Source organism: Pristis pectinata, chromosome 11, assembly GCF_009764475.1.
Source record: "Pristis pectinata isolate sPriPec2 chromosome 11, sPriPec2.1.pri, whole genome shotgun sequence".
Taxonomy (NCBI): Eukaryota; Metazoa; Chordata; class Chondrichthyes; order Rhinopristiformes; family Pristidae; genus Pristis; species Pristis pectinata.
This window is the reverse complement of record NC_067415.1, coordinates 20,456,882-20,483,888: the sequence shown is the minus strand read 5'-3', so window position 1 is coordinate 20,483,888 and position 27,007 is coordinate 20,456,882. Positions and strand designations below refer to the sequence as shown.

The 27,007-nt window shown below is 41.0% G+C and overlaps 1 protein-coding gene across 1 annotated transcript; it reads left to right on the top strand.

Annotated features, from left to right (window-relative positions):
- Positions 1-9,666: 9,666 nt before the first annotated feature.
- On the top strand, positions 9,667-26,920 carry slc25a15a (solute carrier family 25 member 15a). The gene is given in 9 exon segments (XM_052026528.1): positions 9,667-9,670; positions 9,900-10,063; positions 10,065-10,159; positions 11,657-11,797; positions 12,439-12,452; positions 14,938-15,079; positions 15,081-15,109; positions 18,180-18,338; positions 26,351-26,920. Coding segments are annotated over 9 exon segments (870 nt in total). The 3' UTR covers positions 26,473-26,920.
- Positions 26,921-27,007: the final 87 nt, after the last annotated feature.

Below are 27,007 nucleotides of genomic sequence, written 5' to 3'. Positions count from 1 at the left end.
GCTCCAAATCACCACATCCATTAAGACTGAATTTACTATGGCCATAACACCACCCTGCATTGATTGATCCAGTGGAAGTTGATTCATCCCTTTTGTTCCCTCCCAGACTTGGCCTACTCTCAACACTTCTGTCTGTCCACCAGATCCTACCCCTGCTAAACTTGATGTCATCCAAACCTTTGCTTCCCGGGACCTGACTCTCAAGAAATCCTGTTCACTTTTCACCTTGGGCTTGCTGGTTGGTGTTGCTCTCAGCTTGAGCAATGCCTCAGTTTTCAAATTTTTGACCTGTTATTTGAATTCGTTTAGTCCTCCCCGTTGATGACCTCTTGCTTCTGTCAGGTATCCAGACTGCTCCAATTCTGACTGTTGTTGCCCGAGTTTGATCAATCTGCCCTCTACGAGATCTTCAGTCTCCAAGGTGCTAAAGTTTTGAATTCCTCCTTAAATTTGTATGTTATCTTTTGTCCCTGAAGAGCCTGCTTAAGACCTACCCATTGATTAAGTTTTTTTCAGTCATCTTCCCAAATATCTCAAGCAGTTTTTAGTGTTGGATTTGTTGCGTGATGCTTTGTTTCTTTTACGAAGGTGCTAAGTAAGTTGTGTTGACGACAAAGGTTACCGAGCAACCAGCCATTACCAAGACTAGGATTCCACTTTTTTTGATGAAAATGGTAGCGGACAATAAAAGTACACATTTTTTATTCCTGTACTGAAAGGGATGTTGTATCTTCCATTACTTTGCTACAAAATACAGAATTTTAGTTGCAAGAATAGTTAACTGGTGCTTTAAAGAAAAGTCCTTTTTGTATTTTATTGTAGTGAGCAGGACTTGTCTCAAGTTGCACTTAGGAGGAGGAATAAGAGAGTCTGTACCTTGTAGAGGGGTGGAAATAAGGCAAAACCAGGAATAAGCAACTTGGGGACGCAGATTAAGAAATCATTGAAAATGGCAGCACAGGTTGCTGAACCAAGAATTTCAGTTCTAAAGTGCATAGAATTGAAAAGCAAAGAACTTTTGATAACTTATAATGAACTGTCTTTGTATTACCCTTGAAGTAATGAATGTAGAACAGGTCTCCTATATTTAAATAAAAGGAAATGGATAGAGAGGCACTGTAGAAGGTGCAGAAAAGATTTGCCATGATTGATCCCTTCTTGAGGAAAACAAGTGGCCAGTGGATAACCTAATAAAAATCTTTCAAATTCTGAAGGAGTTTGATGGGTCGATAAGGATTTCTAATGGGGGAAAGTCCAAAGCTAGAGGTAACAAATGTAAGATAGTCTCTCATAGATCTAATGAAGAATTCACTAATCTGTTGAAAGTTGCTATATTAATATATCCCAAGGTGCTTTGTAAGCACAACATCAAATAAAACTGATGTTTTGAGCATAGCTGCATGGGATGTCAGGACAGATGACCAAAAGCCCAGTGGAAGTTGTAGGTTCAAGGAGCATTTTAAAGGAGGAAGCAGAAGGTTGAAACTCTAAGTTTTACTGAGTGGAATTTCTAGAGCTTGGTGGCTGAAGGAACTAATAGCAACTGCGTCAACACTTCTTCCCACAGTAGGTGTGATTGAGGAGATCAGAACTGCCAGGATCTGAAGGTTGTATTTGCCAGAGAGGTTGTAGAAGTAAGGAGGGGCAAGGACATGGAAGGAAAACAAGGATAAGAATCTTAAAATAGAGTTTTTGCTGGATGGGGGGCCAGTGTGGATCAGGTGAATGGGACTTGGTTCAAGTTAAGACAGGGTGGCAGAATTTTGGATGACCTCCAGTTTACTTGGGGTGGAATCTGAGACCGTCCAGAAGAGCACTGGAGTAATCAAGCCTGGAATTAACAAAGGCACAGATGGCAGTTAAAATTGCTGACGACAAGCAGTCACTCAGTGCTGAGAGGGAAAGAAAACAATGAGAAATGTGGCACTGTGTTTGGCTGGATTCAAGAGAATGGGGGGTCTTAAGTGAGAATTGAACGGTCGGACAAGGCAGGATGCTTGAGAGTAGAAGGGCTTGTCGAGGTTTGGTGATAAGAGCCACTCTGCCACTTCAGTAGTTTGGGTGGGGCAATGGGAGAGAATGTAGCCAGTGGAGGAGGGCAACATTGAAGTGGAAGGTGTCCACTGCCCCACAGCCAGGATGATAGTTTATGTGGTGAGTGAAGTGTAAGATGGGGTATTTGACTTGCCAGCAATGAATATCCTGAGGTTACCAAGAGATGCAGACTTTTCTGAGAGGAAACAAAGTCTGGAACAACAATGAGTGAATAGGAAGATCAAGGGAGTATTGAAGGCTTGGACCAGGGATTTGAGGGGAGAGTATCCATTACAGGGTTAATCAAAGGAGGCATGATAACCTGAGATTTATCAGGGAGTGGATAAGAGAAAGGAAGATGAGTCTGGGAATGGAGAAAACAGCCAATATATGTGTAACTAGACATAGTGATTTGAGTTACATTGGTCCGGTAACATAAGACCAGAATATTTGTCATGGAAATTTCCTTACTCAATGTGTTAAAACGTAGAACATACCACTGCAAGCAGAGGAGATGAATAGCATATCCCACCTTGTCCTGGTGCTATGCTTAACATTGAGTCATGCTGCCTCATCCTCTGAAGTGTAATTATGTTAAACGCAAATAAGATGCATTTTATATTCAATAATGGTCTTGTGCAGATCCAGATCTGCTGGTGTGTCTCTGCCTTAAGTCTACAAATTATTTAAAATATTTCTCGTATCTTGTGTGAGGATAGTTTGTATGTTGGTTAAGGAATTCCTGATGACTTCACCTGTTGCTTTGCCAAGCTTTATTCCCTTCTGGATAAATCTACAGCTTCCCACTGTGATTGGGCTTCCTATTTCAGAATCTCGCTTCTTCTTAAATCTTGTCTTGGTGAGAAAAACATGGTGAAAATATAACTAAACACTTGATGGGTCCAGTGGTTGTAAAGGTTCTACTGGCATTCTGGAAGAAACCCACGTGAAGAGAAGCTGCATAGGTACAGCGACTGGGGAAGGAATGGAAAGGGTGGCACAGTGGCATAACTAGTAGAGCTGCTGCCTTAATGCTGCAGCAACACCGGTCAATTCTGAGCTGTATGGAGTTTGCATGTTCTTCCTGTGACTGCATAGGTTTGCTCTGGGTGCTTCAGTTTCCTCCCACGTCCCAAAGGCGTTGAAGGTTGGTAGGTTATTTGGCCACTGTAAGTTGCCCCAAATATGTAAGTGAGTGGTAGAATCTGGAGGAGTTGTTGTGGGGAGAGTTGAACAAAAAATGGGATCAATGTTGGCGCAGACTCGGTAGGGCGAAGAGTGTGTTTCTGTGCAGTGTGACTCCATGAAATGCTGACGTGAGTTGGAGGAGCCTCAGGTGGAGCAGAATCACCAGTCTGGACCAGTTAGGCTGAATGATTTCTTCCACTGCTGTAAGTTTAATATAATATCTCCTTTTGGGCCTGCTGAGGCAAGTTGTACCTCACTGGCCAAAAGAACTACAATAATCAGATAGACCAGGTAATGAACTCCTTGTATTCAATTGTTGATCATTTGCACAATCTAATTAGTGAATCATGTATTTGTATTAACAGGCTGGCAAGCCAAAACTGGCTGGCCTTTTTAGCAAATGCCAAAACAAAAAAAAAGAGATATCTACACACAGTAGCACCTGCTCCCCTTTTCCTTAGCGTAACCACATTTAAACCCTGGGATTTCTTTGTGATGCTACCTCCCCCAAAATCTGCTTCACTATCTATTTCTGCAGTCTATACTGTGAAAAGATTAATTTAAAAGTTAAATCTACCATTGGCAATTTGCTGGCTGTAAGTTGATTACCTTGCTAAATTGGTCTGGGGAAGGGGGAATTCCAAACTAAAGTATCCATTTTACTCCATTTAACCAGAACTTGGGTAACAACCCAAAAGTCAGAGAATTTGGCGTAATGGGTCATTGGGAAAAGTTGCAACTTGTAATGTTTTTTTTAAATGGGGAAAGTTGCTGTACAAAGTTTTCGTGAAGCACTTATTGAACCTTGTATTTCCTTGCATCATCCAGTTTTGGGGGGGGGGGGGTGTGAAATACAAGATTTGGATAATGAGCTGGATACTAAAACAGCAAGCATGAACGTGTGTATTTATCCAGAGAACCCCTTGACTGAAGTACACATTGTTCTAATACACACACGAGCTATTTTAAAGAAGTTGGATGTCAGGGAAGCACCCTCAAAGGATGAAGTAGTAAAAATCTATATTAAGTATTATACAAGAATAGTTTTTGTTGTATGAGGCCTTTGCCGTGCTACCATTAGAAAATGTTGAACTAAATGTAATCAGAATGGCCCAGGTTAAGTGGTCAGCAACAAAGGAGCAATGACGCTTGCAGGTGGTCTGGATTAAAAGCTTCCCACAGAGATTTGGCAACTTTGTGTGTGTGTGTGTCCTTTTTTTTTCTGATGCGATTTCCAGCAACAGTGATGAACACCAAGCCAGATTGAAGAATTTCATCCCAGCCAATTGAAATAAAAATACACGTTAAGTAACTTTTTAAGATGCAGAATAAAAGTACAAGCTGCAATATAAATCATGAAAATGAAGTTCTTTAAAGAAGTATGTAATTTGTCTTTTTCTGAGGGACTGACACTATACGCACAATTAGTAGAGGCTGTCCACCAGTAATTAAGCCTTGGTATACCATTTTAAAATCTTAATTTAAATGCTTAATGTCTGCACTATTATTTCTATCAAAAATCATTGGACTTTTTAAAAGTTGCATTTGATTTAGCAAATTGCATTGATTGCATCAACTGAGGCTGCAGCAGCAGTCTGCAGAGGAGCATAGCATGTCCTACAGCAGCTTCCACGGTTTCACATTAACGTCGTGTCTGCACATTCATTGTTACTGCAGGCTTTAGAAGAATGACAAGAACTTGGACATCACAAGTAAAAATTCTGGGCCTATAACAGTAACCTTTGGACCACTTGATTGAACTACTACCAAAAGCTATGTGCAAGTCCAAAGCAGTAATCTGCTAATAAATGCAACTGAGCCCAGAACATAAAACACTAACATCAAAATAGGGGTGCTGAGCTGGAAAGTTTTTAACAAACTTGTTCTTGTAAACCTAGGATTTGTGGGGAAGAGGAAGAAATCATTTGGGTACCTTCTTTTTTGCTTTGAGTTCATTTTAGCAGTTTTAGCATTGAGTTGTCATTCAAATGTGGTAGAGGGAATCCCAATAGCCAATTGTAATAGCTGGGTTCCACAGAGACAATGAGGTAATGACCAAGTTGCCTATTAATGAGTGATGTAAATATTGGCCTAGGTGAATATTCCTGATCTATTGAAAAATACTGTGGGATCCTCTGCTTCCTTCCCAGAGAGCATTTGGGACCTTGTCTCTCAGGATGTTGTCTGCACTGGAGTGTCAGCCTAGGTTGGGTGTTCAAGTCCCTGGAGCAGAACCCTAATCCAGGCAACAGAAGGCTGCAGATTTTACTGCTACCACTGAGCAGTAGCTTGTGGTCATGGAAACTCTAAGTGATCAACAGAGCAAGACCTTCATAACCAAAGTGGACTAAATCTCTTTCCATTATCTTTGTCTCATTGTTCCCTGCATTCATGTTCTAATAATTGGGTGGATCTGAAAGGTATAGGAGCTCATTTAAAAAATGAAATGGAGCTAAATCCCAGTGGAAATCAGTTTGTGTTATGTTGTGCTTAAATTTCTACTGGTTCCACTCGTAGCATATTAAGTGGAGTAAGAATATTTCCAGTCTCTCTTTTGAGCAATTTTACTAAAGCTTCATTTACGCTCAATAGGTGAACTGTGTCTAGACACACATTTAAAACTGATGTCTGTCTCCTGAAAGGGGTCATGTTAATGAAAGGAGGAGGGTTATGTGGCAATTTACTCAATTGGTGAAAAGGACTGAGGAACTTTGGCTGTAACTTTCTGTTGGAACCCCCTCCCCCTTTTTATTTTGCTGACACTGAAGAATAAGTGCTGAGATTGTGAGGAAATTTGGGTGCAGCATCAGTGCATGGTTAAATTGCTGAATATTCATATCAGCCAGGTTAATGTGGTTTTCGGCAATGTTTCGATCTCAAACTAACTGTAAGACTGCTCTGGACTAAATGCAATGGTGATTTGAGAAAGTGGCTCTCCACCTTCATCTCCAAGTCCCTCAATCAGGTTTGGGGAAATAATCAAAAAGATGTAAGGAGTTTGTACGTCCTCCCCATGCCTGCATGGGTTTCCTCTGGTTTCCTCCCACATTCCAAAGACTTATGGGTAGGTTAACATGGGTTTAAATGGGCAGTGTGGGCTAGAAGGGCCTGTTACCATGCTGAATACAAAGTTTTAAATAAAGATGGAGGGATCTCACTTTTGCCACATTAGTGTTAAAGTGTCTGGTTCCTTTCTACTTCATTATTCAAAGATAACCCCAACTTCCCTTCTCCATCACAAACCCTTTCTTCCTCTGTTTGCTGCAGTGCCACTACAGTACTAGGCCTTGTTTTCCTCCAGATTCTATCCCATCTCATGCCCTCCAGACCCAGCTTGTCCATGAGACTCTCCACCTGCCCTTTTGAATGCATTCCATCTGAACCTTTGAGCACAAAGCCACTGGTTCTGTGGTTGATTTGCTTGTCCTTATTTACTTTGGGTCTTCAATCTCCCAACTCTCTCGACACCACTTTCAAATCTGTCATCAATCCTCTATAAAAATTGAATCTTGATGTTTGACCTGCCCCCTTCCCCCCCGCCCAGATGAATTTGCTCATTCATCCCACTCCAGGTCTTTCCACTTATGTAACAGCACCTGACTCCAATTCAGAATCCATTCCTACTGCTGAAACCCTCATCTAAGTCTTCGTTAACTCCAGGTTTAACTATTCCAATGTCTCCTGACTAGTCTCTTTTTTCCACCCTAAATAAACTTGCACTCAGCTAAACCCTTGCAGCCTGTACCAGAACTTTTTCTCCAATCACCATCCCCTGTGCTTGCTGGACTGCACTTTCATCTAAAGTATTTCAGTTTTAAAAAATGTTCTTGCTTTTTAAATTCCTCTTAGTCTTGCCCTTCCCATCTCCGGCAACTTCATCCTCATGAACTCTGGCCTTTTCCTCATTTCTGTTTTCAATATCTCATTGTTGCTTGCCAAGTTTTGGATGCTTTGGTCTTGAGCACTGGAATTCCCTCCCTAAACACTGTTTCTCTATTAAGGCTTCTTAAAGCATTCGTTATCTGTCTTTATGCTGGTGATTGCTTCTGTGGCTTGGTATCAATGTGTCTAGCTCCGATGGATGTTTTTCTGAATTTTATACAAATGAAAGTTTTATCGTTGAATGTTTGTGAAACAATCTATATTGGAAACATTAAAAACTTTGTATCTATATAACGGTAGTGTAGCAGTTAGCGTAATGCTATTACAGCGCCCGGAGGAAACCCACGCAAACACTGGGGAGCACGTACAAGCTCCTTACAGTGGCCAGAATTGAACCCGGGTTCAATTCCAGCCACTGTCTGTAAGAAGTTTGTACGTTCTCCCCAGGTCTGCGTGGGTTTCCTCCGGGTGCTCCAGTTTCCTTCCACATTCCAAAGACGTACGGGTTAGGAAGTTGTGGCATGCTATGTTGGCGCCGGAAACATGGCGACGCTTGCGGGCTGCCCACAGAACACGCAACGCAAAAGATGCATCTTACTGTATGTTTCGATGTACGTGACTAATAAAGATATCTTGTCTAATGTACCGATTCTAGTTGTTTTGACTTGCAGTAGCTACACAGAACCAGCTACACAAGTTCTTTTGTGAAACGTGGATTGGTCTCTGCTGGAATGAACCCAAAGCTAACTCTATTGCATCTCTAGTATATCAACCACCTTTTGGGTAAAGTTTACTTGTGGTATTTGGAGTTTTTTTTAAACTGGAAGCGGGGCAATTTCCCTTTTTTTTAGTGAATATATCTGCCATGTAACTGACCACTCTTCAGCAGTGAATGCTAAATTCTCCCATTTATTCTTGGTTGCTGGTGTAACATTTGTATCCTGTATTTTGTCTGTATTTGCAAATATGTGAACATAGTTCCACAGGCAAATAAAGCTGAAAAATCCTTTTGTTTAGTTTCAATTATAATCTTCATTCTTTAAAGAAGAGTGAAAAACAAAATTCACCAGCAATTTCCAAATTTTGAAAATCGGGGGGGGGGGGGGGGGGGGGGGGGGGGGGGGGGGGGGGGGGGGGGGGGTTACCTAACATCAGTTTCGTAGAGGAAAGACGCAAGCAAAGGAACTAATCTCCTAGATAACTTGTTTAATCATTACCTTTTACAAGGCTCAATCCTAATGCCCTCATTCATGTATTTGGTGTATATGGACGTGAGGTGGCGTAGGCCAAGGGCATTGCATCTACTCCTTAACATTGGCGTCAGGCAGAATTGATTTGTACAGATACTAGCTGTGGGTCACCTCTTCATATTTGTTGTAGTAAATAATTGAGAGAAACTGATTAAAAAGCTTCTGGAAATATAAATGCTGTAAGTTTGTTTTAAATATACTGCTTATAAAACCAAATATACATGGAAATTTTAACATGACAAAAGATCCTTGATATGTTGGTGATACTCACTTCAGCTGATTCCCTGTAACTTCCACATTTTGTGTGGTAAATTGGATGACTCTTGCACCCTATGTGAGATCCTGAATTTCCATAGGCTTTAATTCATTGGATGGTTGCCTCCAATTTACATTTTGCTCAGAAGGTAGAGGATGGTCTCTGGTCACAATGGTCAAGTCGGACTCGAATCCTGTGATCAGCTGAGTGAGTTCTGGCTTCTGTGATACTGGAGTGTGCCAAAATTAGCTAACAAAACATTGCCATCCCCCATTTATATTCTTAAACTTTTTAGGCGGCAAGCATTTTATGCCGTCAGTACCTTGGAAATGTTCCTGCATTAGTAAGTTGGGTCTCGTAGTGTCGGTGTGACATCTGAATAGGAATGTTAAAATGGCTGAGTTTATTGCACTGTTGCTTCAGCCAAAGTCATGAATAGTTTATTGATCATTCCCTCTTTTTATTTTTCTTTTCCCTAGCAAGCCATCTTTGGATTTTATTGAACAAATAATCCATTTATTAAATCAAAGGCCAACATGTCGCTGGAAAAGAAAACAACACTACATGCCAGCTGTGCAAGCTGCCATCCGACTCACATCGGGGGCAATGGGTAATAGAGCATCGGGTGACTTAAAGAAAATGGCTTCATGCATGCATTACCAGGCACAGTTTAGGAGGGGTGTCACCGACTTTAAAGCACTTTGTATATCCCTTGGTTGTGAAGTTCCAGACCTTTCTCCCACTTGAAAAACTGTGATGTAAAACCAATATCGTTTTTTAAAAGAGACACATTTACAGCTCTCTTCCTTGAATTATCTACCCATCTTGAGAGATGGGAGTGGTGGGTTGGATGTTGTTGTGTGTGGTCTTTATTCAATGCCTCGTTGCACAATGCTCACTCTACTGTAACAAAGCATGTGAGCGCACTGCAAGTTCTCCCACTGCATGGCTTCAGCACTTTGTGCCGTGTATATTTTATCCAATGGTCCTGCATGATGGTTGGAATATTTTAAAAATATATTGTTTCTTCTGTTTCCAGCCATCAGAAATTGGATAATGGGTAGCGAACAGTCCATGTAATTGCATTTTACTCTAAAGTATGGTCCTTGTCTACTTATTAGTAAGCCTCTTAAGCCCAACAGGGTTCATCTAGAGTGGGGAGGTGGCAGTTGAGGGGATAAATCCAGCTACAGGTTGCCTAGAACAGTTTCCAATGACTGTTGTAGCAAGGCAAAAGCAGAGATGTATTGTGGTTATTTATTAAGTTTTACACACGTTATGATCTGCAGGTGGAGTTGCTTGTGTTTATTCGGGGCAACCTTTTGATACTGTAAAAGTGAAGAGCAGACCTTCCCCCCTACATGTACAAAAATGTGTTGACTGTGCTGTAAAGACTTACAAAGAACGTGGCATTCGGGGATTCTACCAAGGACACTCTCCTGCCCTAATGGCTCAATATATCAGAGAATGCTGTGCTGTTCCTGTCTTACGGGTTTTGCCAAAGAGTAGTGAGGAGTCTATCTGGAATGGACAGCAAAGCTGAGCTCAGGTGATTGTTACTTAATAACTCATTGAATTCAGTTATTGGTAAGCCTCGGTCTTATTGTTTAATGAATTATTACTGGTATTGGGTGTAAATTCACTTTAAACCTAAAATGGACTCCAGCAAGTCACAAGAAAATCATTCCAAGAATGATTAAGTAAGAAGGAGAAAGGAGGAAGTTCAAATGACAATGGGTAATGTGCTCCGCTGCATTGCGTGATTGGGAGCTGGATGTGGGTTGACTTCGTTACTCAGCTGAGTTGCTAATCTCATGTTTTTCACATTGCAAAGAACTGCTGTGAAGGAAGATGGGAGTGAAAGTAGTCAAAGGTCTTGTGCTGAAAGCACTCCGGGCAGAAATCTGCAGAGGAATTTTCCCACCCACCCTCTCACCTGCAAAAGTTGTAGACAAGCAAACCAGAATAAAATTGTCAGTAGGTTGTATTCCTTCAAGGTAAATTGTAATAAGCTGGGCCCTAGTCAGGTTGAGTATTTTAATTTGTAGGCATAATTATTAATGTGAACAAAATGCTAGCAGAATTGGTCACTTAACCCCAAAAGGATTACTGCAGCCATGAAAATGCTGCAGGGGAGGTTTCTCATCCTGTATGTTGTGAATTTTTGTTACTGCCACACATTTTGCCCACATCAGCTGTTGTCTGTGCAGCATAACCCTGGAATGAATGGATGATCACTTTAACCCCAGCACATGAAAATTAAATAAGATCTTTGTGGGGGGGGGGGGGGGGGGGGGAAGAGGGCCATTAGACAAATTATCATGTTTAGTGCAGTCTCTGAGCTCTGCCCCTCACACGTATGAGAGGTACAACCAACTAAATACACCCACTAAATAAAATCAATCTGGAAACTTCATAATTACTCCCAGTTCCTCATTGTTCTAATTTCAACTTATTGAGTTAACATTTATATTTAAAATAAAAACTCTTTGCTATTGATGCTAAATTCATTCTGACACAAGGCATGAAATAATTTCTTGCTGGTAAATAATTTTTCTTTGCAAACTCCCAAAGTATTTGAAAACCCATGTAAAACATGATCTATGTGTAGTTTGCTCTCAAAGAAGTAATAATTCCTCCTTTGTGTATTTCAATAAAGAATTCTTCGTGCATTTCTTGTGTAGATAAATATTAAATGTCACCAGTACCCCGCTGTTGTTAAATTTTTTGGAGTTGCTTGCTGGTAAGATGTTTCTGATACTAGAACTAAGTGATGGTCTTTAATGTTGATTTGCTAATGTTTTATAAAGGTCTTTCATCCTGCTATTGAATGAGAAGAGCAATTATGGATAAAGGAGGGAAGATTCATAAATTTTTAGTGTTTTTATATGTATAAAAAATAATTTAGAGATATTAAGCATGATTAGCAAAAAGCTTGCACTCTAGAGGCACCTCTGTTGGAAGGTGTAGGGAATACTGGGTCAGCACTTCCAACTGTTGACATTTTCCCACTATTCTTTCATTATTGGTTTATCTGCCATTTCAGTGATATACAGAAAGCTGCATCTGGCTCATTTGCCTCTGTCTTCGCCTCATTGGCCATCTGCCCAACAGAGCTGGTCAAGTGTCGCCTTCAAGCAATGCATGAAATGAAAACTTCAGGAAAACTTGCAGAAGGACACCCCAGGTACATCCATTTTATTATTACATCACGAGAAAGCTCAATTTACTCTTAAACAATACTGTCTCTGTGGGAAGCGGTGTATGTGGATTAAAGCTGGCCGGGAAGCAAACTACTGCAGATGCTGGAAATCTGAAATGAAATGGAAGTTGCTGGAAGGACTAACAGCTCAACAATATCTGTAGAGAAAGAAATGCAACTTTCTTTTTAAAAGATTGGGCAGTTGTAATGAGAAATTTGACCTGAAACATTAATGGTGTTTATCTGCTTTCTTGTGCTGCCTGACCTGAGTATTTCCAGCATTTTGTTTATTAAAGTCAAATTAGATTGTTTAAAGATGTGTTTTTTATAAAATCATCAGAATACATAGCTCCAATTCCTTCGAAGTGTGGCAAATATGTGACTTGTAGCTTTCTATTTTATAGTTTGCATAAAATTTAGATTTAGCCAAGGTTAAATCTGATTTCCACTTCTGTCACTGATCTTAGTTAAATTTTGGGTGGGATCTGTATTCAGACTATAAAACAATGTACCCTGAGATGAAAGGATGGGTTTGAGTGTCCAGTGTAAGCTTGTAGTTTTGGCAATACTGTCACATAAACTGCATTGTGTAGATAATACTCCTACTCGGGGCACTCCTTATGAAGTACAGTATTAGTAAGTATGTGCAGGTAGGCCTTGTCACTTAGTGATTAATGAATAGTGGTGTCAAAAACTTGCAAGTGACTTGTCAGCCTGCCCTTTTGTTTGTGGATGCTGGACCAAGGTAAAAGACATGGACAAGAGATCTTGCCAGCAATTACAGAGAGGAAAATGGCTTCTTTTGAGGATTTTGTCCAAGTAACAAATAAGCAAATTCATCTTAGAAACTGGGGAAAGATGCCTTGTGCAACCCTGACTCTTTTCCCCATACTGAGGTCAATTTAAGTCCTGTCATTCTGTTGGTTATAAAACAATGTTTGCATACGGTAACCAGGATAAAGTTTTAACAGTGGCATGCTTTGTGACCTTTATGATCCAAAGAGGGTTTGGTAGGAAGCTGTTTGGGGATAGTGGTGAAGAGAGCAAGAGAAATGTTTTCCTTTGTGCAGCCTCCAGTCTAAATGTTTCAAAGCTAGGGTTGTTTTTTTTCCACATTGCACTACATTTACTTAGTAATGTGAAATCTAAATTGCACCAGAACACAGTTTTGGGGAAGATTTACCAAATCGTATATCGGATCAGGCAGACAACCACATTACACGCTGTGCGCATTAGGAAATCCCAATTTTAATAGAATAAGATTTGCCCTTCATGCTGCTGCAAGATAAAATGAGAATCTTTAAGAATGGACTGTCCTTTATACTCTCATGAGTAAACTCAAATCACACACTGATTGTTTTTGCCCCCCCCCCCCCCCCCTTACTGTCCTTTCTCCCTCCCACACCATGAGCTTAACTCAAACACTAAATCCCAGTGAGGACTCTGCTTGTATTTTCATGTCTATCAGTGCAGCATATTGTTGCTTGCATTTTTGTAAAGCTACTTCATGTTGCCGATGCCAGTGCGGTGGAACTGATTGACCCAGGCCTTTGATTTGTGTGGGGGGAGTGGAGGGAAAAAATAACTTCCTTGTTTGTGAGAAGTATTCTTTGCTTGATGCCAATTAGCATATAGTTGTGCTGTTTCTCCACAGCCATTTAAAAAAGGTTACTGTGACATGTCCTGTTATTACAAGGAAGGAGACCATTTGGCCCATCAGTCTATGGCATGTACATGAACTCCCCAGATTATCCTACCGTTTACTTTCACTAGTGGAAAATTTTACAGCATCAAGTTACCTACCAGTTTTCATGTCTTTGGGTTGTGGGGGGAAATGGTCACAGAGAATGTGCCAAACATCCACAGTCAACATGGAAGTTGAGGCTGAAAACCTGGTTGATGGAACTGTGAGGCAGCAGTGCTACCTACTCTAACCACTGTAACCACCGTGGATTTTATGCTAAGCAGTTGAGAAATTCCTGAAGTCCCTATAATGACACATTTTAAAGGTTTTATTCAAAGGTGCAAGTGGAGGAAATCTTCATAAACTTGATTTTTGCCACAGTCACCAGAGCAATTCTTTCACGCAAATTCCATGTGGAGTCTGGAACGTAGAAAATAGGAGCAGAAGTAGGCCACTCAGCCTCTTAAACCGGCCTGCCATTCAGCATCATGGACAAGTTGGCCAGGCTTCATCTCGTTGTCAATTTCCCATGCCATTAATTCCCTGATTTTCAAAAATGTATCTATTTCCTCTTTAAGGATCTAGCCTTCACAATGCTCTGGGGTAGAGAATTAATTGCACAGTTTACTTTTAACTTTTGAGGTTTTTGGAAGTTAAGATTTTGAAATACTGACTAGAAGCTGTGAGCTGCTCTATTTTAAAAAAAAATCCATCAGACAGATATGTTTGTATATTCGTGCTGTTTGAAAAACTAGTGCCCTTTTAAAAGCTTATTGTATTCCTAGAGTACATAGAAAATAGAGACACGGCACAAAATGGGACTTTCAGCCCACAAGTCAGCATCAACCATTACCAGCCATTTACATTATCCTATTTTTTATTCTCATCAGCTCCTCTCCTCCAGATTCCACCCCTTACCTGCACTCTAGGGGCAATTTGCAGTGGTCAATTAACTGACTAACTTGATTTCTTGGATGTGGGGAGGAAACCCATGTGCAACTCCCACAAAGACGGCACCCATAGCATTAATTCCATGGGAAGAGTTAGGCTAATATTACTCATTATTATTTTGAAACTTTCATTTGTCAATCCTATGGATCTTGGTGCGATACTGTGGAGTGATGAGAATTGAGAACAAGTTCTAATTTCCTTAACTGTTGGGAAGATCGACAGAAAATACTGTAGGGGTTGCTATATATAACGGAGGATTGGTCTTTCTACTTGGAGCAATTTTGACAGTCTTCATTGGTAAGAGGAGGAGATCAAGTTGCCTATTTATTTAAAAACGACGTCGTTTGGGATTAAACCTACTGTGCTTTTTTTTTTACTGTGTGATGTTCAGCAGTGAAACTGCATGTCTGAATCCTGCTGTAGCTACTGATGACACTGCCATCATTAACCCAGGTAGTCCTTTAACATGTGCACTTTTCTCCTTTTGTAGTACTGTTTGGCGGTGATCAGAACGTTCTGAAAACTGATGGCCCTCTTGGCATGTACCAAGGTCTGTCGAGCACTTAGTGAGGGAAAATGCCTGGCTACTTTTTCTTCGTTGGTGGTTATGAACTGAGCCGTACTCTTTTCACTCGTGCAGGCCAGACCAAAAGCTGATCTAGGTAAGCAGCTGAGCAAATGGGAAGCAATGTTTATTAAACAGAATAGAACTGAAGCCTGAAGCTGAGTGAAATCATCTGTTGCTGTTCTTAACTATTTTTGTATGTTGCACAGAACTTCCAAAGTGTCCTATTGCACTTTGTAGTCATTATTCTGACACAAAGGCTGAATTTTACAGTAATATTTGTATTATTGTGAATGATCCTTCATAAATTTGGAAGGAGGAGCATCGTTCCTTTGCGACACTACAATAATGAAACGTCTGAGGTTTCCTGAAACGGGTGGCATTAAGTGGTCACAACTGTGACCACTTAATGCCACTGGCACGTCCTCTGAAGATTACTGGACCTGATGGCTTTGGGGTTGGAGTTTGTGACTCAAAATGGGCTAGTGCTTTCCTAATGTATCAAAGAAAATAAATAATTTTTGTGGGATCAAATTGGTGTATCAATGATAAAGGGAAAATGTCCACATTCTCCTCAATGAACATTCTTGGATCAGGTTCTAGTTTTGGAAGTTATGACCTTGCCTCCACATTAATGAGAGCTCACCCTGTCACAGACACCACCCTGATCTAGGTAAGTACCTGAAGCAAATGGGAAGCAAGGACACCATCCTCAGTACAAACATTCCTTTTTCAGATTAGGGGTGTTTCAGAGTTAGACATGAAAACTCCCATGCTTTTATTCCAGGATTGTAGAGGTATTATTTTTCACATGTGCCTCAGATAGAACCACCACCTCCATTTCCACTCATCTCTGGGATCCTGTTGAAAATATGGCAAATAAATCTTGCAGTCAAATGATCAATCTAAGACTATAGAAAACCAAGCTGTCAGATACATTGCGTAATGTTTACTGTTGCCTACATATTGGCCCACACCATGTACACCAAACCTAGAAAATTAACATGAATTGATGTTAGTCCCAGAAAAAAAATTCTGACAGTTTGATGTGGACACTATATATTAAGGTTATCACAGTCAGCACAAGTTGCAAAGCTGATCTGAACCCTTCAAGCTACGTTCAATCTGTCCTCTGACTCTTACGTGGTTGACTCTTAACTGCTGTCTCAAGTGGATGATGAAGCCATTCAGCTTATTGGAGACATCCCATTTTAGAATTTAAAAAAGATTTTGAAGACTTTGAAAGCCTGAAATGGGGGAATTGAAATATTTGAATATAAGTGGTTCACACTAGAAATTTGGTCTTTTTAAAAATGATGTACATTTATATTTCTAGATTTCACCTGTCACTGCCCCTCCCCCCCCCCCCCCCCCCCCCAAGTGATTCTGCAGTTGTCCTCATCTGTCTGTGTTTCGGCCCCACTGCCTCCCCAAACAAGGGGCCGGTACAAGTGGAAAATCTGTCAGCAAATACTTGGTCCAAAGGCCAAGCTGCTGACTTGGCTTCTTGTAAGAAATAGCATCAGGAGTCACTGCCTGTGCTTGCTCTGCCATTCAGTAAGATTGTGCCTGATCTTTACCCTTGGTACCATTTTCCTGCACTCTCCTATATATAACTTCATTTCCCCTAATATCCAAAAGTCTATCAACCTCTACTTTGAATACACTTGCTGACTGACCTCCATACTCCTCCTGGGTAGAGAAATCCAAAAATTTCTCTACCCTCTGGTTGGAAAGTATATTTATTCCAATCTTAGTCTGGAATGGCTGCTGCCCTCTTATTCCACCCCCCCCCCCCCCCCCCCCTCATTTTTGATACTTTTGCTTCTGGTTCTGCACATTCCAGCCAGGACCATCTATCAGTTTCGTTGAGAGTATTTGCTCAGGTTTCTTTAATGTTTTGTAGTTCAAAACCCCTATTCCAAAAATCCTTCTGGTGCACCTCCATTGCACTCTAATCAGAAGTGTAATCCTCCCCTTTTGTGGGGAGACCAAATGTACCCAGTAGTCCAGGTGCGATTTTTACCAGGGCCTATGTTATTGCGGGAAACTATCTTTACTGTTGATGTGAAAGTAAGAAAATCCCATCTTGTGCTGATCCAATTAAGCATGTCATTTTTTGTTTTATTACACTTGCACAGTATGGTGGATCAGATGGATGGCTTTCTAACATCACAACTTCAAGGAACAGTCTGTGGAAGATGGCAGTGAAACCTTAGCTTTCTCAAGCTATGCTATCAATTTTACTCCCCTTAATTAACTAGTTTACTTATCATTTTTATTTCCAAAGTACAATTTTTAAAACTTTCTCCCTTTGGCCCCACCCCATTCCTTATCCTTATTTTTTTTCTCCCCCACTCCATACAAACTTTCAGCTAAGCAGCAATTGAAAATGTCTGGATTCTAGCTCTGATACTTAATATTTTAAAATAAAGACTATAAACTTGCCCTGCAGTAGAGATGGTTTTAAATTTCTCCATTCTATTGCAGAAGTGCAAAGCATGTATCATTCCAAAATACTAACTGTACCAAGCTTGGAATATCATTTAGTCCAGCTGCGAATTGCCTTAATGTATCAGAAGTATCAAACTGGATTTTAAAAACCTGTAGGTAGCAAAGTAAAATATTACCTTGACCAAATTGCAGTAGTCCATGAATCAAATTTAATAAAGGAAAAAATGTGGAAGGAGGATGGTTGTCCTTTGATGCTACATAACTTTCTGAAAATCGTCAAAATTCTGTGCAGTATGTTGAAATGCCTCTCTTTTGCTCTATAAATTAGAAAAATACTGGAGCATCTACAGGGTGATAGGATGGAGAATCTATGGCAGGGCAAGTTTATAGTCTTTAAAATGTGAGAGAGTGAATTGCCAGCAAGGCCAACATCTATGGAATGATTCACTGGCTTCACCTTTTTTAAAAAAAATACCTTGTCACTCTGCAGTTATATGGTGAGCAAGCCCAGGATAGAAAACATGGAGTACAAAACACACAGTTTTATAACATGCCATTTATTCTATTTCAATCTCTTACTTGGTGTTTTTTCATCTGCTTTCACTTTCTGCTAATGCAAACAAAGTAATCTGAATAGTTGAATATGTGAATGAAGAGTGATTTTTGGAGTTAATGCTGTATGAAGTAACCAACATTAATTTATATTTGTAAAGGTCCTATACCCTTGATGGTGAGCGGTGGTTTTGGAGGTGCCTGCTTGTGGATTGCTGTTTATCCAATTGACTGTGTGAAATCACGTATACAAGTTCTCTCAATGGCTGGGCAACAAGCTGGTTTCCTTAGTACATTCCGAAATATTCTTATGAAGGAAGGCAAGTACAAAATTTGTTAATGATATATAACTTCCTCTATACCAATTTCTCCCCCCTCCCCACACACCTTACCTAAAACATCTCGCTTTGGTTGATCCACTTAAGTGCTAAGGGCTTGAGGTACTCTCATAACTCTTATAGGTTTTCATATAAAACCAGTTATTTCCAAATGTCTGCAGTTGGGTTGCTTGCCCTTTCCATAACCTTTTGATTAGTACTGCTCTCCCCTCCAATTTTCTATCACCTCACACCAAAGTACAACTAGTGGCAATATTTAAGAATTTGAGAGTGGGGGTGTTTATCTTTGGAGAGGTCTAAGCAGGGTAGCTGCGATTGAATCTGTTTATGTTCCAATGTGCAAACTAGCTCTTACCTCTACAGCCTAGTTACTACACCTCAGATTGGCATAGCTGTTCATGCATAAAGTTTACACTGCAAGCTTGTACTGGAATCGGTGGCAATTCATTGTGAAATTATATGGATTTGAATGGACACTATTTAATTCCTCTTTTTCTCTGGCTTGAAGCTGTGGTAGATGTGGTGGTGGGAGATATGTGCATACAGAATGGAGGTTTGAAATGATTTAGGAAAGGTCCAATGTGTATGTACCAGACTGAAATGTGGAATGGCTCTGTACTTAGTTGGTCACAGAAACTGGCACAGTATGTACAGCCCACAGCAAAATAGGAAGCAGCAGTTCATTTGATCAGGGTACATTTTGATGTTGATGATGACAAAGCAGCACATTGCCTTCCTCTCAAGGTAAAAGCTGAGACCAACACAAAATATCACGAATAGATCACTCAGCCACTCAAAAATCTAGCCTCCACAAAAGGTCAAGGTGGAGAATTGCAGAGATTCACTACCATGAGAAGTTGTTCCTACAAAAGTGAATGGACTTTGAAATATCAGGTATTTGGCTAGCAGGGGAATCTAGTGCACAAGATGAAGATACTAGTTTGTACTTCCAGTACTTGGTGAATTGTGCAGGTACTGTATAATGTTATAGTAAATGGAAATCAAAAAGAAAAATGCAGATGTTGGAAACTCAGAACAAAAACAGAAAATGCTAGAAACTCAGGTCAGGCAGTATCTGGGATCATATGTCAGAACTGTAGGTGGGGGTTGGAATGACTGGAATACCTCCTCCCACCCCATTTCCTGTAAGGAACCCATTCCATTCTCTCTTGCCCCATCTGTCACATTTACTCAGACCTTCAGCAGAGATGCTTCTGAAATGTCTTTCTCCTGAACTGTGGCTTCCCTTCTACCATAATGTTCAGAACCTTTTGACCTCCTGTTCAGTGCAAGAACAGTTAGATATCTTTATTAGTCACATGTACATTGAAACACTGAAATGCATCTTTTGCATAGTGTTCTAGGGGCAGCCTGCAAGTGTTGCCACACTTCTGGTGCCAACATAGCATGCCCACAACTTCCTAACCTGTACATCTTTGGAATGTAGGAGGAAACCGGAACACCTGGAGGAAACCCACGCAGACACACGGAGAATATACAAACTCCTTACAGACAGTGGCTGGAATTGAACCCAGGTTGCTGGCACTGTAATAGCGTTATGCTAACCACTACACTACTTTGCCTGGTCTGTGTCCTCCGTACTATTAGCCACTTTTCAACACAATCCTTTTGTAGTTTCTGCTAGCTTCAACAAGACTCCCACCATCAGACAGTTCCTTTTCCCTCCAACATTTAATAGAGATCACTCCCCTTGCAACTCCCTGGTCTGCATTTGTCCCCACCATCCATTGTCTCATCTGGCACATTGCCATGCAACACCTGCACTTTCATCTCTCCCCTTTCCACCATCCAGGAATGGAAACAGTCCTTCCAGCTGAAGCAGTGATTCACTTCCAATCCAATATTTGCACGTGTTCACTCTACATGGGAGAAACCAAATGCAAATTGAGTGATGTTATTTTGTGGAGCATGTGTATTGCATAGTAACCCTGAGCTTCTGGTTATCTACCACTTTAAATTTGCAGTTCTACTCCCCACTTGAGCCTTCAAGTGCAAGAGGATACAGGCAATGGTCAAACACCATCTTGCATCTGGCCCATGGCAGCCTTCTGGACTTGATAGTTCTTCAGCTTTAAGCATACCATTGCAGAAGTGGCCATTTCTGCCTGTCATAGTATTGGTTCAGTTTTTCCCTCATTCTATTAATATAGTCTAGTGTATCCCACACCCTCACCATTTACAATACATTACACAATGAAGCTTAATGTGCTGGTAACTGTCCCCATTAAGCTTATCCTGTCAGATCTTTCCTTTAGTTTGCACATCCCTCCACCCTCTCTTACTGAAAACTTGCAGTTATCTCCTCAGTTCTGATGAAGGGTTCTGGAACATTGACAGTTTTTCCTTCCACAGATTCCATTGATGTGCCTAACCTGCTGAGTGTATACAGCACTTGTAATGTTATAGTGTTAGTATGTCTTTAAACATTCAGCTTAAATCAACCCAATTAAATTGGGCAAGACAGCTAGGTGGTTAGGTGTTACCAACATGTGGGAGGCAAGAGACTAGAGATCTCCAACAGGCACTTGTCATTAAAATGTCAGTATGGACAAAGGTCCCATTACAGAATCAGTTATACAGCACAGTAAATTGTTTGCATTTTGAAGGAATACCTCATCCACTGAGCTGGTTGCAGATATTACAGTGCATTGAAGTTAACTGGATTGTGATCCAAGAAGCAAATGCATACTTGTTATACAAGTTAGGTGATAGCCCTAAGTATACATTTGCTTCGTGGATAATTTTTTCCATGCACTACATTGAGGATATAGGCAGGAGCCTTTTGATTTTGGCCATCTGTTACCTGTGCATACTTGTACCATGCAGATGTTCTCCTAGATATTCTCACATCTCCTAGAAACTATTCAAGTAAGGGGAAGGACCAGAATTGAAGTGGTATAGTTGGGAGGGATAAATAATATTCACCTGAGCTGTCTCAAGGGTTGTAGTGGCTGCCTGGTCAAGGTCAACACCTGGGAGTAGCTAATAGTTATGGTCCACACAAGAAAACATTGATAGCAGATTTTTACTTGAAGCCCAGACATAGCTCAAATGGTGTGAGAGAAAAGGGTTTCAATTCAAGGGACATACTTGTACTAGGTGGAAAGAGCTGGCCAGAACCATGGCTGATCAGGTCATGAGAGGAAGCATTAGTTTGGGTAATGAGCAAAATAAGATGAAGCACTTTTAACAATATAAATAAACACAGGCACATTCAAATGGGCTTTTGATAGATGTCACCACACTTCATCTCCATAAATTCATGGGCACTTACCACTTGGACAGAACTGGAGGCCTATGACTAGGTGTGCCTTGGGGGTGGCATGAGGCCCATTAGTATTTGTCATCTATATCAACATTTTGGATGAGAATGTACAAGGCACAGTTAGCAAGTTTGTAGATATAACTAAAATAGGTGTCATAGACAGTGAAGATGGTATCAATTGCAACAGGATCTTGATCTGCAGAGTAAGTGGGCAAAGGAATGGCAAGTGGAGTTTAATTCAGATAAGTGAGGTGTTGCATTTTTTGGAAGGCAAATGAGGGTAGGACTTTCACAGTGAACAGTTGGGCCCCTCGGGAGTGTTGTAGAACAGAGGGACCTAGGAGTACAAGTACATGGTTCCCTGAAAGTGCATCATGGGTAGTCAGGGTGGTGAAGGTGACTTTCAGCACACTGGCTTTCAGTAGTCAGGATACCAAGTATAGAAGTTGGGATGTTATATTGCAGTTGTACAAGGTGTTAATGACACCACATTTGGATTATTGTATTCTGTTTGTGTCACCCTGCTTTAGGAAAGATACCATCAAGCTGGAAAGAGTGCAGAAAAGATTTGAGGATGTTGCTGGGACTTGAGGGATAGTTATAGATAGGGCAAGCAGGCTAGGACTTTAATAGCATGTAGGAGAATGAGATTTAGATCTTAGGTGTATAAAATCATGAAGGGCAAAGATGGGGTCAATGCATAATTTTTTCCAGGGTTGGGGAATCAAAAACTAGGTTTAAGGTGTGGGGAGTGATTTAATAGGAACCAGAGGGGCAACCATCTTTCTAAAAACAAAAGGGTGGTCTGTCTGTGGAATGAGCTGCAGAAGGAAGTGGTTGAGGCAGGTACATTTAACAATATTCAAGACACTTTGACAGGCACATGGATAGGAAAGGTTTGGAGGGATGTGGGCCAAACAGACATGGGACTAGCTTAGGTAGGCATCCTGGTCAGCATAGACTGGTTGGGTTGAAGGGCTTGTTCCTTTGCTATGTGACACCATCACAGTAGCAGAGGGGATATAGGAGGGGAAGGAGAAAGAAAGGGTGCAGCATTCATAATAAAGGACGGCAAGGGCAGGAACAGGAGCAAGGAATGTTTTTTGACATAGAACAAATCTGTATCAGGTAAGGACAAGTGCTGGTTAGTGATGTACATGCTCCCTAAACAGCAATACAAAAGAACTAGTAGCAAAATTAATGCAATAAAAGGCCTTAACCTTCACAGACTGGGGGAAAAAATATCAAAATCAGCCAATGCTGGGAGGATATTCATTGAATTTGGCAGTTTGCTGGAACAGCAAGTTCCCAGCCAGGGAATGGGCTCTTTTAGACATTGTATTTAGTACTCATGAGATAGTCAGAATTTTGTATGCAGTTCAAAATTGTCAGAAACTATACTTTCACACATATGTAGGCACAAGGAATGATTGCCCTTTGAATGAAAAACTATTGGTTTGCCTGTGGTTTTAAGGAAACATTAATTCTCAACAAATGCTTTCCATTGGGCCACTGAAGTGATCCTTCCACTGCTGACAGGCAATTAGAGATTGGCATCACTGCCAAGAGGAGCAAGCCTGAAATGTTTCTGCTTCCTTAAACACATGCCCAAACAAATGGTGAATGAAAATTGTCAATTACTATGACAATTAAAAACTTCTACATTAATGTAAGAGTACTTTAAAAACAAAATCCAAGTCAGAAGTATCACTGGGGAAGAAATGAAATATTAACACTTATTTGTAGTGCAGCAAATATGAAGTGGAAGAACAAAGGTTCCAGTAACAGTGAGAAACTTTACTTTCACCTGTTAATAAAGGAGTAATTAAGGGGACTAAAACCAGATAAATCCCTAGAAATAGATTGGATGCATTGCAGGGTTCTAAAAGTAGCATGGAAGTGATTTTCCAGTAAGTTGAAAAGAGCAAATGGAGACATTGCTCTTTAAGATTTAACCATAGAACCATACAGCACAAAACAGGCCCTTCAGCCCACCATGTTGTGCCGTCCATCAAACCACTCTCACACTATCTAACCCTTTCTTTCCGCATATCCCTCTCTCACATTCCTCCATATGCCTATCCAACAAACGCTTGAACCTGTCCAATGTATCTGCCTCCACCACCACCCCAGGCAGTGCATTCCATGCACCAACCACTCTCTGGGTGAAAAACCTCCCTCTGACATCTCCCCTGAACCTCCCACCCATAACCTTAAAGCCATGCCCTCATCTTGAGCATTGGTCCCTGGGAAGGAGGCGCTGACTGTCTACTATCTATTCCTCTCAATATTTTATATACCTCTATCATGTCTCCTCTCATCCTCCTTTCCAGTGAATAAAGCCCTAGCACCTTAAGCCTCTCCTCTTATTCCATACGTTCTAATCTAGGCAGCATCCTGGTAAGTCTCCTCTGCACCCTCTCCAACGCCTCCACATCCTTCCTATAATGCAGTGACCAGAACTGAACACAGTACTCTAAGTGTGGTCTAACTAGAGTTTTGTAGAGCTGCATCATCACTTCACAGCTCTTAAACTCAATCCCACGATTTATGAAAGCTAACATCCCATAGGCCGCCTTAACTGCTCTATCCACCTGAGACAACTTTCAGTGAACTGTGAATATGAACCCCCCCCAGATCCCTCTGCTCCTCTACACTGCCAAGTACCTTACCATTTACCCTGTACTCTGCCCTGGAGTTTGTCCTTCCAAAGTGTACCACCTCGCACTTCTCCAGATTGAACTATCTGCCACTTGTCAGCCCAGCTCTGCATCCTATCAATATCCCTTTGTAAGCTCCAACAGCCCTCCACACTATCCACAACACTGCCGATCTTAGTGTTGTCCGCAAACTTACTAACCCAGCCTTCCACCCCCTCATCTAAGTCATCTATAAATATCAAAGTAGAGGTCCCAGAACCGATCCCTGTAGGACACCACTAGTCACTGCCCTCCAATCAGAGGGCACTCCCTCCACAACAACCTTCTACTTTTACAGGCAAGCCAATTCCTAAATCCGCACAGCCAAGCTTCCCTGGATCCCTTGGCTCTGACCTTCTGAAGAAGCCTACCATGAGGAACCTGATCAAATGCCTTACTAAAATCCACGTAGACCACATCCACCGCACTACCCTCATCAGTCTTCCTCGTCACCTCCTCAAAGAACTCAGGCTTGAGGCAAGATCTTCCCTTTACAAAGCCATGCCGGCTGTCCCTAATCAGTCCATGATTCTCTAGGTGTTCATAGATCCTATCCCTTAGAATCCTTTCTAACAGCTTACTCACCACAGACATGAGACTCACCAGTCTAATTCCCTGGACTATCCCTACTACCTTTTTTGAACAAGGGGACAACATTCGCCACCCTCCCCGTGGAGGACGAGGACTCAAAGATCCTTACCAGCAGTTCAACAATCTCCTCCCTCACCTCTCGAAGCAGCCTGGGGAAAATCCCGTCAGGCCCTGGAGACTTATCTGTCTTGATATTATTTAACAACTTCAACACATCCTCTCTTGATATCTACAACCTCGAACATTACCCTTACCAGCAATCCCTTCCGCATCACCAAGACCCCTCTCCTTGGTGAATACCGAAGAGAAGTATTCATTGAGAACTTCTCCCACTTCCGCCGCCTCCAGGCGCATTCTCCCACCTTTGTCTTTAATCAGACCTACCTTTACCCTAGCCATGCTCCTACCCTTCATGTACATGAAAAAGGCCTTGGGGTTTTCCTTAACCCTACTAGCTAACTATAGACCAGTTAGCTTGACATCCATCAGTAAAATGGTGGTGGTAACAGGGCATTTTAGAAAATCAAATGGTCAGGCAGATTCTTTTATGAAGGGAAAATGAAGAGCATGACATTTTAACTGTGGGTGGCTAAGGGGGAAACCGATGAATGAGATCTATATTTATTACTTTACTCCCTATCCTCCTCCCTCCCCCCCCCCCCCCCCAAAAAGTAATTTGATAAGGTACTGCAGAAGATTGGTATACAAAATAAGAGTACAAGTTTGGAGTATACAGCATAGATATAGTTTAAACAGTAGGTCTAAGCAGGTGGTTTTCAGGTTAGCATCCCATTGCTAACCATGTGCTAAGTTGAGCAGTCTTAGGCCTTCAACTAGCTGAAATTTATTAACTTCAACAAAGCTAATCAGATTTGCCAAAGATCCTAAGAGAAAGTGAGATCAAGTGGATGAAAAGTCAAAATAAAGGAAACAGCTTAACATGAATGGTTAGTGGTAGAAAAATATGGTAGGAAAATTAGATTATGCACTTTGGGAAGAACAAAAACATCAAGCTGAATGTCAGTGTACAAGGGTGGGAAGAGTTCCTGAAATACTGATTAGGGAGGCAAATAATGTTGGCCTTCATTGGAAGGGTTGGGGACAATAGAAATGTCTTGCTTGGATCGTAGAAACCAAAACTGGGGATTACATTCTTGGGCTGAAGTATTAACCACCAATGAGAACTAAGACTATGGAGCTACTGTACAAATAACAGGTATATCTCAATGAGAGGAGCTCAAGGGAGTGACAGATGCCAAGAGACTTTGCTTTAGTTGTAGGATATACACACTAGTTATTTAAGAGGGCAGCCACTTAGAATCAGAACATGGTGAAACTTACTTGCATAATCTTAAATATGTATCAGCATCAAAATGTGTTATTTCTCACTTGTAAAAGATGTTTTTCTTTGCCCCCAGGTATTAAAGCAATATATTCTGGATTAACACCAACAATGATACGTGCATTCCCTGCCAACGGTGCACTATTTCTGGCCTATGAACTGAGTAGAAAAGCTATGATGGACTACATGAGTAACTGAAGTGCAGTCAGGGAATGACTGAAGCCTTACTCCCAGGAATTTGATTGTGCTGCAATAAGTTGAATTTAGGGCCCATCTAGAAATTAAAACTGGATATTTTGTATTCTACATGGAAGTGGCAGTGCAAGGAATTTCTTGGCAGGAACTGGATTCATGCAAAAGCAACTTAAATTTGAAATACTTAATTACTGCCAAAGTTGACATTTTGTAAAGATTCAATATATTTTCAAATTCTGAGAAGCCTTTTTTCTGTGGACTCAAGGGGAGGAGCCCAAAGATCCAATACCACAAATCAAGTTGGAAGAGCAACGATGTCAATTTGTATTAAGAAATAAGACACAGGGGTGGGTAACAATGAGCTAGAGTTATTTTGCCACACTTGTCTGATTGTGGAAGCTGCCATTCCTCACTGATTTTCAAAATGAATGCTATTAAAGTAGTAGGATGATGTGTGGTCAAGGTCTTTATTTTATAGTTAGGATTGTGTGTATACTGCTGCTAATAAATTTCATAGAATCCCTAAATCACACAATGA